This window comes from Acomys russatus, chromosome 29 (assembly GCF_903995435.1).
Source record: "Acomys russatus chromosome 29, mAcoRus1.1, whole genome shotgun sequence".
Lineage (NCBI taxonomy): Eukaryota > Metazoa > Chordata > Mammalia > Rodentia > Muridae > Acomys > Acomys russatus.
This window is the reverse complement of record NC_067165.1, coordinates 40,372,061-40,385,545: the sequence shown is the minus strand read 5'-3', so window position 1 is coordinate 40,385,545 and position 13,485 is coordinate 40,372,061. Positions and strand designations below refer to the sequence as shown.

At 42.8% G+C, this 13,485-nt stretch overlaps 1 protein-coding gene across 1 annotated transcript in view; it reads left to right on the top strand.

The window, feature by feature from the left end:
* Positions 1-13,485, top strand: part of Kif1b (kinesin family member 1B) — a 133,037-nt gene that overhangs the window by 86,259 nt on the left and 33,293 nt on the right. The window contains exons 24-28 of the mRNA XM_051172190.1: positions 1,772-1,920; positions 3,498-3,676; positions 4,544-4,681; positions 6,161-6,409; positions 12,199-12,317. Of these exons, the coding sequence (XP_051028147.1) occupies positions 1,772-1,920; positions 3,498-3,676; positions 4,544-4,681; positions 6,161-6,409; positions 12,199-12,317 (834 nt within the window). The remainder of the gene's footprint in view (positions 1-1,771; positions 1,921-3,497; positions 3,677-4,543; positions 4,682-6,160; positions 6,410-12,198; positions 12,318-13,485) is intronic.

Sequence of the window (13,485 nt, the reverse complement as noted above, 5' to 3'; positions counted from 1 at the left end):
ATTGACCCAGCAGTTGATTGACCTCGTACTGAGCCTGTTGGAAGACCATTTAAAAGATGCCCAGGGCTGCAGCTCTCTGCTGTGTTCTACAGCGTGGCGGGGGTTGGTAGTGCTTCTAGAACTTGCAAAGTTTCTGAGGACCGTCTTCATACTGTCTTTTGGGAATTTCCCATAGCTCCTCTTATCACTGCACATTAGAACGTCATGGGTCAGTTTCCTGTCAATATAGAACTTAACCATTGCTTACATAGTTTGTTCAGTTTTCTAGTTCCCATCAGAGATTCCCTGCTGAGGGATTTGGATTGTATTGGTGTACTTGAAGCCATTGCAGGAAGATTTGCTTGATTGTGACAGAGTCTTGCCAGATAGCCTTGTAGCATCGTCAGTCCTGACACTGTTGTAGACTGGCCTTGAACTCATTACTCTTCCTGCCACACAGTGTCCCAAATATGGGGGTCATAGGTGTGAGCCACCATGACTGGCTGATTCCTGACAGATTGCTAATTACATTGTTTAGTCATGCTTACCTATGTTAATTTTCCAGGACTTCGTAACTGAATTGGGACCTTTTGTTGTTAGTTATTATCAAGTAATGAACATTGTATAATATCGTAAAGTTCAGGGACTTAAAAAGTTAGATTACATATTGGAATTAGATCTTTTAAAGATTTATTTATTTATTTATTTATTTATTTATTTATTTATTTATTATGTATACAGTGCTCTGTCGGCATGTGCACCTGCAGGCCAGAAGAGGGCATCAGATTACATTATAGATGGTTGTGAGCCACCATGCAGTTGCTGGGAATTGAACTCAGGACCTCTGGAAGAGCAGGCGGTGCTCTTAACCACTGAGCCATCTCTCCAGCTCTAGAATTATATTAAGAAGGAAAAAAGAAAGTAGCCAGGCATGGTGGCACACACCTTTAATCCCAGCACTCAGGAGGCAGAGGCAGGTGGATTACTGTGAGTTCGAGGCCAGCCTGGTCTACAGAGTGAGTCTATGACAGCCCAAGGCTACACAGAGAAACCCTGTCTTGACAAACCAAAAAAAAAAAAAAAAAAAAAAAAAAAATATATATATATATATATATATATATATATATATATATATATATATTAAAAGGAAGAAAGGAAAGGGGGTTGGCAGGATGGCTCATCAGGTAAGGGTATTTGCTGCCAAGCTTGGTGACCTAAATTTGATCTCTGGAGCCCACATTGTCAAAAAAGAAAACTGACTCCTACAAGTTGTATTTTGAGCTTCCACATGCATGCTATGGCACATGTCCCTGCATTGGGAAGTTTTCAATAAATAAACATAATAAAAAACTTTTAAATTTATTTTAAGAAGAGGGGTGTGGCCGGGTGGTGGTGGAACACGCCTTTAATCCCAACACTTGGGAGGCAGACGCAGGTGGATCCCTGTGACTTTGAGGCCAGCCTGGTCTACAGAGTGCGTTCCAGCATAGCTAGGGCTACACAGAGAAACCCTCTCTAGAAAACCAATAAATAAATAAATAAATAAATAAATAAGGATGTGTGTGACCCCAGCAGTTGGAAGGTTGAGCAGGAGGAGGAGGAGTTCAAGGCCAGTATTGACCATATAGCATATTTGAAGCTAACCTGGGTTGCATGAGACCCTGTCACACACAAACCAAACGACCCTGAACTGTATTCTTATGATTTTAGTTTTTCTGAAGTATATATACTGCAGAGGAGGGAAGACGCTTCTGGTTATTAAATCAGCTAATATGTTCCCTCTGTTTTTCAGTTCCTTGGACACAGCATGAGTTTGAGTTAGCCCAGTGGGCATTCCGGAAGTGGAAGTGTCACCAGTTTACTTCATTAAGGGACTTACTGTGGGGCAATGCAGTTTACCTGAAGGAAGCCAACGCCATCAGTGTGGAACTGAAGAAGAAGGTATGGAGGGTGATGGGAGCACAGATCATCTGGAGGAGGCAGGGGGTCCACTTAACTTATATTAATAGCCTCCTCACATGTCCTATGCCGTGAAACAGCTTTATTCCATATACATACCAGCCCAACATAGGTTGTATTTAAAACAGCTGTTTTCTGGCTTATTTTACAAATTGAGTATTTTAAAGGAGAACTGAATAAGTAGTTAATATATAAATGCTTCGGTTAGATGTCTGGGGGAAAATCTTGGCTTTTCTTTTCATTCTCATCTTTACTCACGTGTCTGAGACCTCGATGTTCCTTCGTCACCAATTTGCTCCTCTTCTAGGGCCTGAGAGGCACTGAGTACAAGACAAGTGCATGTGCTCTGCACTCAGCCAGCCATAGTCTAATCCAAAGCCGTTTAACTGACCTAATAGTCGTGTAATTCTGTTGCTTCACCTACAAACTTGGGTTGGCAGGAGAGCCTGTGACCAAGGGAGATGAGAGGTGAGAGATGGGTGCGTACAAAACACCATCAACAGTGCCTGGACGTGACAAAAGACTGAACTGCTGCTGGTAATCCACCACAAGACTTTGTGCTTCCTAGGAAGCAGTCTGCCACTTAAACCCTCCAACCTCCAAATATTGTTACCAAACTTCCACACAACCTCTTTGGTTCTCCTGTGTGCCGGACTGTTTAACAGCTGGGGAGCATATTGTACAGTAAGAAGAAACACAGACGACCTGATAGGAACCTTGATTACCTCCTCCTAGGGGATATGTTTATGTCTGTACATTGATGTGGGTGTTCTCTTCACTCATGACCTCAGAAACACTTTTTAATTAATTATTAACCATTTTCTTCATTGAGTGGACTAAAGTCGGGCACTGTATCTTCTTTTTCTTATTCCTGTACCTGGTATTTAACTGGTATTTGTTGGTAAAAAAAATACAAGGTAGTACTTAGCAAGAAGTAAATGACATGATGCAGCCACAACGCTTACTACATAGTAAATGCTTTGAAGAGTCATAGTTGCCGTCCTTGTCCTCAGCATTCAACTGAAAAGCTGCATGCTTGTCCTCTCACATTAGCGAATGACTCGGTCCACCTTTTGGTCTTTTGTTTATGTTCCACAGAAATCTTCATTCACCCACTAAACTATATTTACTGAGGTTTTAGTTTGTGAAGAAAACACATTACGACTCCTGGAAAACAAAGTCTATAAATACCTTAGTTTAAAATTAAGATTGTTTCCTGAATTTAAAAATATAGGTGGAAGCCAGGCAGTGGTGGTGCACATGTTCAATCCCAGCATTTGGGAGGCAGAGGCAGGAGGATCTCTGTTGAGTTCCAGGCCAGCCTGGTTTACAGAGCGAGGTCCAGGACAGCCAGGACTACACAGGGATAGCCTGTCTTGAAAAACCAAAAATAAAATAAGATGTATGTAGTTGGCCTGTCTTTCAGCTAGTCCCAGCTTTTCATTGACTGTATGCTCTGTGCTTCCCCTCTGCCCTCAGCTGTGCTGCTGGCTGTCTCTGAGGCGTACCTGCCGAGATAGTGATGTGCATATCTGTCCATCCTTATTCTCCCTCTTCAGGTGCAGTTTCAGTTTGTTCTGCTGACGGACACGCTGTACTCCCCTTTGCCTCCTGAACTACTACCCACGGAGATGGAAAAAACTCATGAGGACAGGCCTTTCCCTCGTACAGTGGTGGCAGTGGAAGTCCAGGATCTGAAGAATGGAGCAACACATTATTGGTCTTTGGATAAACTCAAGTAGGAAAATATTCCTAAAAGATTTTTTCTTTTAAAGAAAACAGCTGGGCATAGTGGTGCAGGCCTTAATCGCAGCACTCAGAAGACAGAGGCAGGAAGATCTTTATGAGTTTGAGGCTAGCCTGGTCTACAGAGCGAGTTCCAGGATAGCCAGGGCTACACAGAGAATCCTTGTTTTGAAAAACAAAAACAAAAACAAACAAACACAGTGACTTGCTTAAGCGGGTTCCCTCATACTCACCTCTCTATGAGGATGATGTCAGTTTCTCCTCTGCAGTGACTAAATGCTGTGACCAGTCAACAATATTGTCATCCGTTCACTTTTTTTTTCAAGCCAATGAAACTCATTTCTCAGACAACTTTGACATGTGCTTATTTTTAAATTTACTTTCATAAGCCCTCTTAAATTTTAATTGAGCCAGGTCTGTTTTTATGTCTATCTTGGCTCTAGCAATTATCTTTCTCTTCCCATCATTCTGAGCCTCATGGTAATATTAATTAAACAAAGAAGTGATCGTTTCTCTCCTTTCACAAGATAATTCTCACTGTCTAGTTGTATTTGAGATGTCAAACACCATTGAACTACATTACTCCCATGACTGTAGGTTTAACCAAATTGGATCTTTCTCTATCTCGCCCCCTTCCCTCCTTCTCTCTCTGTTGCTTCTTGTACGGACACACACACATTTTTCTACTTTACATTTTTTATTTTGGTGGCTCCTCTCTCTGCTCACACATTTTGGCTTTTGGCTGCCTCTGTTTTTAAAGCATTAAATGATACAAGCAGCTTCTTTAAAATATCTTTCATGCTAGAAGTTAATGCAATCTCATGGTCTTAACTCAGTGCACCCCACATTTGCTAACTAGGCAGAGACTGGACTTAATGCGAGAGATGTATGCCAGGGCAGGTGAGATGGTCTCCAGTGCCCAGGACGAAAGCGAAGCAGCCATGACCGGCAGCGACCCGTTCTACGATCGCTTCCACTGGTTCAAACTTGTAGGAAGGTATGTAATGATTTTGTTGTCTTTTAAAGAAATAACAAGTACTTTTAACTTTTTGAATGTCGGTAAAAAGTATAGGGGAAAGGAATTCATAAAAGCCCCTTCTCAGGCTGAGGCTGTGGGTCAGCCCTACATGTCCCAGGTTCAATTCCTAGTAGCATTAGAAGGAAAAACCAAACAAATCAAAAAACCTACCTCCTCTCTGCATCTTACCCACTCAGAAGCACTGTATTGTTTACTGCAGTTTCACACGGTGCGCATATTACTTTGACTGTCAGACCTTTTAGCCAGAGTATTTGACAGCCATCCTGGACTCTCAGCTTACTGGCAGATTGTTTTGTGGCTGATCAGAGTAGGTTGAGAAGAAAAAGAAAACTTGTCTGAGTCCTGTACACTCCATATAGAAATCACAGTGTGTTACCAGACTACAGTTGCCCCGTGACCTGATTGATCCTCAAATATTTTTCTTTGAAGCAGTGTGTCTTGCTTTAGTAGTTGCCCAGGGCAAGTTAGTTACACGCCATGGTTGGCCTCTTCAGTTTCTTTTACGCATACACCACTCTCAGCATTTTATGAGAGAAAAAGTACCTCTGAATTTATTTGGAATTAAGCTTTCAAGAGATTTAGAAATGTAAAAGCAAGGATAAGTACATTTTTAAAAAGTATTCTATGTGTGTATGGGTGTTTTGCCTACATGCAGGCCTGATGCCCACCAAGGCCAGATGAGGGCATTGTGGCTCCTGGAACTGGACTTACAAATGGTTGTGAGCAAATCTGTGGGTGCTAGAAACCAAATCTGGGTCCTCTGAAGAGCAACCAGTACTTTTAACCACTGCACCATCTCTCCAGTCCCATGAAAATGTGAATTTTGGACTTACTAGTTTCAGAATTTTGAGTTATTCTTTCATTATAAATGTCCTGGGGTGGTATGTGATGGAGCCGACTGGAAAGGAGTTACTGAAGTACTGTACTTTATTAAAGTCACCTTTCCCACTCCACGCTGATGGTAGACTAGGGTTTGCAGAAGTGGATTCTCCAAACACGTCTCAATCAAGCATGTGCTGCTTTGCCACACACAGCTTCATGCATTTGGTTTTCTGCCCCGAGCTGACAAGAGAGTACAAACACTTGAAGCCTCGCTATTTGTCCTGTGAGTGGCTTTTGGCGGACAGGACATCAATCTCAATCTTCCATATAAACTAGAGAACACAGACATTTTGTAGTATTTACCTGAGTGGTCGATTCATGGATGTTCTGCTTTTCTTATTCTGTGGATCTGTTCTTGTCGATCTGTTCAACCTGCCCCGTCCCCTCTTACCTGAGCCGTGCAGTTTACGTTCATTTTACCCTTTTGCTTTTCTGTTTGCTTTTACTGTGTTGATTCTATCAGTGGATTCTGTCCTGTTGGCACCTGAGCATCCTGTTTAACCAACTATTCCTCTTTCCCTGCCTGTGTTAATCGGCGTCTTACCTGGTGTCTAGCTCCCCCATTTTCCACGGCTGTGTGAATGAGCGCCTTGCCGACCGCACACCCTCCCCCACTTTTTCCACGGCCGATTCCGACATCACTGAACTGGCTGATGAACAGCAGGATGACATGGAGGATTTTGATGATGAGGCATTCGTGGATGACACCGGCTCTGACGCAGGGACGGAGGAGGGATCAGATCTCTTCAGTGATGGGCATGACCCATTTTACGACCGATCCCCTTGGTTCATTTTAGTAGGAAGGTTGGTGAGGTTATTGTGAGAAAGGCAAAAAGGGACCAGCTCTTGTTCTAAACGCCTCTTTGGGCCCAGGCGTTGTCTGTGAGGCCCAGTCTACTTAGCACACCGTACAACAACTAAGGAAGACTACCTGGAGGGTGGCTTGACCCAAATTGCCCAATAATGTAGTGAAGGCTCGGCTGTAATGTAATTGTGGTCCAGATGCTTCATCGCCAAAGGAGTGTGGTTAGTGAACCATGCGGGCTAAAACGAGCAGGAGCAGAGCAAGCCCGAGGTTAGGCGAAGGAGTCTGTGCCACCTCAGAAGTTAGAGGGCTGCGGTGGAGTTGGTCCTATAAAATAGTCCGGAGTGCCTCGGTCCCCTTTGTGGACAGTGGCTGTCTTGCTGTGTTCTGGGCTTATCTTGAGCTTCTGCCAGAAGTAACCTGGAGGTTTATAATGAACCTCAAAAAGTTCTCCATTGTCACCTTTGTTTGCAGTACGTGAAACTGCTTCATGTTGAAGTTGTCTCCGGCTCCTGCTGAGCAGTGCATATCCTTCTTTCAGACACGCGTAGATTCCTGGTATTTCTGTGTCCACATCCCCTCTGTGTAATGAAGCAAGAGTAGACCGCTAACTGCTTTAGGCTGGCCACAGTGGGGCACACCTGCAGTCCCAGCACTTGGGATGGAGGCAGGAGTATTAGGAGTTCAGGGTTCTGCTCGGCTTCACAGGCGGTTTGGAGCTAGCTGGGGGCGCGGTGTCTTGTCTCAGAAAAGAAGAGCAAACGTTAACGATGCAGAAGAGCCACATCGTGCTGACCCCTCTTACAGATAAGGGCTCTAGCGCTGTTGGGTGGGTAAGACAGCCACAGAACAGTGCAGCGAGTCTCTGGACACAGCAGAGACACAGGACTGAAACTTTGGTGTCCTATGTATTAGACACCTAGTGGGAACTCTCTGCAGAAGGGCATGGAAGAGCAGAAAGAAGAGCTTGTAAATAGAAGTGAACGCCGAAAGTAGCGTGCCGTCTCTGAGTTTTACAGTGTAGCTCCTCCATGAACAAATTGTTTGCACGTGGTGAATTGCCAAGTGTTAGGATTTTAGAGAAGTGGATTTATATTAAAATTGAGAAAAGCATGTGCAAATGGTGCTGTATTTGTTTTCTGGATATCTGTTTCCCTCAGTACGTTTCCATTCTGTTCTAAGAAGGTTGATCACTAGCTCAGCCACTTCGCCTACAGCCCCTGCATCTGTTTGCTCTGCTCTACAGCACCACACTATGAGGAGTGGGCAACTTCTTCTCATGTGGCCTGGTGAAGAAAATCCAGACCCAGTGGTCAGGAGGAACCTTGGGTCCTGAGCATCTCTCGCTAACTTAGGACAAGTAACTTAAATGGTCAGGAGAAAGAGAGCTTTAAAAAAATCCTCTTTCCCTTCATTTTTATAGTCTGTAATAAGTGAATGTAGCCAGTAAGACTTCTGCTTAGGAGCCAGGCCCAGTGGCACATGGCAGAGGCAGGCAGATCTCTGTGAGTTCAAGGTTAGCATGGTTGACACAGTGAGAGCTGCAGGAGAGCCAGAGCCACACAGCGAGACACCGTCTCCCAAAAGGAAAAAAAAAAAAAGGACTTCTGCTAAGGAGCATCTGTATCTTGAATCATTTTTATGAAAGAGTTAAGGCAGAATCTTCACTAATATGGGCACTCACTAGGTTAAGTAAGATGTGTACATTTTTTCTAGTTTTATTCCTTTTGTCATATTAGATGATATAAGAATAAATATATTGCAGTCAGCTCTACACTGATTTTCATCTAGAATATTTATGAAGCTATGGGCTCAGGAGTTGACGTTTCTATTTGTGTGAGTTTTGGGGTTCTAGAGCTAAGACTGCCTTGCAAGAAGGAGCCGAGGTGTTGGCAGTGTGGCTGGGGAGAACTCAGTGCTGATTTTCCAGGTTCAAGTCCTATCGCCAAACAAAGAGACACCGGGAGACGGTGAAGTCATAGCAGTCAGTACAAGGAAGAAGAGGTCTCCATTTTTTCGCTCAGCCACATTTCTCCAGAAGAGCAGCATCACTGAGTTGTGTCGTAATGATAGGATGTGTAAGAGGTCTAACTTCTTTCCTGTTTTTATGATTCACAGTATTAGATTTCCCTATTGGCACATAATTATGAATATAATTCACGTATAAAAATTTGCATGTTTCCTTTGAATTCCACTTGTAGGTTTGCTTTATGGCCATAGCTGCCTCTGGTGAATCTTTGTATCAAGAGCAAAAGAGCTTGTCCCTTTAGCTAATTCTCTTACGGCATGTTGGGGCGTTATGGGCCGTCATCATAGCTTGGGAGGGACGTAAAATATCTGTTAGTCTTCTGGGATCAAGGGGGCAAAGGATGGTTAACCTGTGACCTTTCTCAAGTACCTAAACTGACATATTTTCTCTAAGTATCACCATAATTATGCTGATTTTCTTTTTGTTGACAAATTAGCTTCTCTTACTGATGTAACCTCACATCATTTTCTGCTAATGTGTCCTTTACATCTCCCTCCTCCCTGTTCTCCTTCAGTCTGCCAGGTCAAAGTATAAGGATGTTCAATACAGAGTTAATCATGAAATTCTACTTTAAAAGCTTCAGATAAGAACCTATATACAATTAAGCTTAATTGTAAAACTAAACTGTCTGGTCTTCAACCCCATCAGAGACTTGAGAAGGAATAAAATTAATTACCTGAGTAGACAGGGAGTGCAGGTTAGCAGCTTCCCAAATGAGAAGATGACAGAGATAGTTTCCTGCCTGAACAGTCACCCCTAAACTGTCTATAACCTTGGAGCAGCATCTTCAGCCTTCTGGCCCAGTGTATCTGACATACATATTTGTGAGGCAGGAACTATTAAGGACTTGATTTCCCTGTGAGATATGATAGATATTGATTAACATGCAGAATTTTAGATGCACCAAGATAGGAAAGATGTTTTCTTCAAGTCTGCCAAATACAAATAGCCAAAAGACTATGATAGTAACATTTATATAATCCCTGATTGTTTCATGGTTCTTCTTGCTGTAGGTAGTTTATTGTTTATATGTGTAATAATATAAATGTATATGTAAAAAATTAATAATAAAAATTCTAAAAAGAACCTATATACAGCATTGGGCTAAAGGCTATAACATGACAAAAAAGTTGTCAAGTGAGTGCATCCATGCCTCACAGGCCAGTGCCTCTGCCTTGCCATAGACTTGTCCCTAGAAGTGGAAGTGTGCAGTAATGCCCTCAGTGCTTCTGTCTATGGAAGAGCCTGTACCATGGGTAGAAGGAATTCTCACCTTTAGTGTGTAACATAGCATTATTTTTATGATGATATGCCTGTGAATCTATATTTTTAAAAACCAGTAATTCATGGGCTGGTGATGGTGCTTAACACTATAGTACCTGCTTAACTTGTCGAAGTCCCCAAAACATGCTCAAGGTCCTACAGAACACTGGCATGACAGTGCTTTTATATTTTTCTAATAATTATACCTAACATAGTAAATTAAGTAATAGCAGGAATCTAAGTGTTCTGTGTAGTTAATTTCCATCTTAAGTCTGCTTTTGAAAAGTCAACCAAGTGTAAAGTTAGCTGGCTTGCTTTTCTGCCGCTGATAGAACCCATCTTCCTGAAAAGCCTTCCACTTCTGTGTAGGACAGATCAGATTCCTGATTTCTAACATACATAGCTATTCACTTACCAGATATTTATTGAGTGTGCAAGCCACACCCTCTGCGGATAGGTGAGCAAAACCAGAGATGATTCCTGTCCTCACAGTCCTATAGTCTGGTGAGTGATGAAGACACTAAGTAATAACCACAGCATAAATGCACATTATAGCCACGATGAAAGAATTGTGTGTGTCACATGAGTCATATGATACCTGGAGGACCTGTTGTGGAAAGTAGCATTCACAGTAAGATCTAAGGATGTGAAATCAAAGCATGGGGTGGAAGATGAGAGCATAGAGGTCTGACTGGGATGCCATTGAGCCAGGAATGTAGTTTGTTTGTGTGTTGACTTTGGAAGTGAAATTAGCCATTTGGTTCCACATGCTAAATTCTTAGTTTTTTAAACTCAGTCATGGTAGTGGTGTTTGATGACCCTGTTTTAATCCTTTTTAGGTTACATTTTCATTTATAAGTTTTTGTTCAACAAAAGTTTAACCCTCTGTGTTAACATTTCCTCCCTTTGGAGCAGACTGAAAGGGAATTAGACATCATGATACAGTTTCCTGTATCATGGGGGAAGGGGGAACCACATTTGTGGTTATTTTTGTTTGCTTTTCATTCATATTTCATTTGTGTTCTCAAATGTTATTACTGTGATGTGTTTTTACTTATTTTCATAATTGCTTTTATTGTTTTGAGTTGAAACCTCGGTATCATTCCTTCATCCTTCTCCCCTTGTTATAACATAAATGTTAGATCAGGAAATGCAGAGGACAGCCCTGTGTGTCAAGTTTATGTACTCCACCTTTCATTTTTTGCACAAAGATCAGCATATACCAAGTGAGAAGATAGGAGTAACAGTAGGAACTAGATTCCACTTTCCGTTCCGATCATTAGAATGAGAGTTCTTAAAATTTGTGATTACTAGTTTTAACTGCTTTAAAAAAAAAAAAAAAAAAGGTGAATGAGATAGGTGATGGCTCAGTGGGTAAAGGCGCTTACCACCAAGCTGGGCTACCTGGCTTGGGTCCATGGAACCCACATAGTAGAAAGAGAGGCCGGACAATTTCAGTTATCTTCTGTCTTCCACACTCTGTGAGCATGTCATCCCTTCACCCATGCGCTCGCGCGCATGCGCGCACGCACACACACACACACACACAGACGCGTGCACACACGCACAGTCTAGTGAGAGCAAATTAAATAGAATTAAAAACAAAACAAAATCTACACAATAGTGAACCTTTAAAAAGCACAAACATGGCAGGACTCATCTAGTTAGTTAGAAATCTATCAAGTGTTGGCCAGGCCTGGTAGCGCAGGCCTGTAATCGTGGTTACTGGGAAGGCTGAGACAGAAGCACTGAGATTTTTAAGGCTTGCCTAAAGTACAGAGTGAATTCAAAGCCGGCCTGAGTAACCTAGTGGGCTGGGCTGTAGTTCATTGTTGAGGACGTATGCAGTAAGTATGAGGCTCTGGGTTTCTCCCCCAGGGCCACAAAAGAAGGAAATAAAAGGGAGACTGGAGAGGCTTGTATGTTCCCTTTCATGTGTAACTTTGGTTTGAGGAACAAGGCCAACTCCATAGGGGCCAGCTGTGTCCTCTCCCCTAGCATTTGTCTCAGTCCTGTTCAGTCTCCTGCAAGCTCACTACGCAGAAACTTCTGCCTATATAACCTCTCTGCCTACATGTCTGTTTCTCCTATAAAACAAGGACTCACACTGCTGTGGTGTAAAATCCATTTTAGAACTAGTAACTGTCTTTCACTCATATTTAGCTGTCTTTTTACCACTTGGTTTCTGTTTTGTGTATGGAGAGCAGCCAGGCTCTTCAGTGGGCTCCTTTCTCCTGGGCAGAACTCACAGGACTTGAACGTCTACTTCCAATTGTTACTCTTCTACCTATGGTGTAATTTTTAGTAAGAGTACTTTGGTGTAAGTTGGTCTTTGTCAGCTGCTTTGCCATGCATTTGCACTTGCTTATGTATTGTCTGAAAAAGCAGCCAGAATTCAGAGGTGACCTCAAAAGGCCAGCAGAGTTGGGGAAGTGAAGCAGTCAGTCTCTCCTTCCTCAGATGTTCTGATGTTTGTCTCTGGGTTTCTGTCGACAGAGCGTTTGTGTACTTGAGCAACCTGCTGTATCCGGTGCCCCTGATTCACAGGGTGGCCATAGTCAGCGAGAAGGGGGAAGTGCGAGGATTTCTTCGTGTGGCTGTGCAGGCCATTGCAGGTGAGTGACCTTTTTCTAGACGAGAGCTGTGGATTCTTTCCTGTAGAAAAAGTAGGCCAGGGGCTGGAGAGATGGCTCATTGGTTAAGCGCAATGGCTGTTTTTCCAGAAGACCTGGGTTCAATTCCCAGCACCCACAAGGCAGCTCACAACTGTCTCTAGCTCCAATTCCAGGAGAATCAACACCCTCACACAGACAAACATGCAGGCAAAACACCAATGCACATAAAATAAAATTAAAAAAAGAAAGAAATCATAGAAAAAGCAGGTAGCTCCATGTGGGTGACACCAGTCGCATACATAAATGGTAGTGTGTTTCTTCTACTTGGGAAAGGCCTCCATTAGTTTTTTTTCTATTAGCTTTAACCCCTACCACAACTGCCCAAGTAGATTTAGCTTTAGTCTGGGATATTGCTGTCTTAGAAAAAATGGTGTATAACATGAATAACTCTTGGATTGACTTTGTGGAAGTGATGGACAGTTTAGACTAGCATAGTGCTTTGTGCAGTTTGAAGTTAGCCTGACCTAACTTTTTTCTTTTTGGTATTTTGAGACAGTCTCTCTGTGTTAGCCTTGGCTGTCCTGTACTCACTTTGTATACCAGGCTGGCCTCGAAGTCACAGCAATCCACCTGTCTCTGCCTCCCGAGTGCTGGGATTAGAGGTGTGCACCATCACGCCTGGCTGGTATTGTCTTTTTAAAAGAACAAAAACAGCCAGGCATAGTGGCACACCCCCTTTGATCCCAGCATTCAACAGGCAGAGGCAGATGGATGTCTGTGAGTTTAAAGCCAGCTGGTCTGTATGACAGCCAGGGTTACATAGTAAGATCCTCTCTCCAAATAAAATAAAACAAAACAAAAACCCCAAATTTTTTGAGATACTATCTTTTCTGTATCACTCAGGCTGCTCTCAAACTCAGCCCCCTAGGTTTGTAACTATACACCACAGTGGTTGGCTCAAGTGTTGGATACTTTTTCATATTTTTAATTGTTTTTAGTGTAAGGGTTCACTCTGTAGTCTAGGCTATCCTGAACTGACAACAATCCTCCTGCCTTGGCGTCCTGAACGTTGGTATCACAAGTGTGAGCCAGCACACTTAGCACATGGGTTTGACCTATTGCATCCTAACTGTGCGAGAGTAACAAGGCATTAGGTAGTTCTTATGTG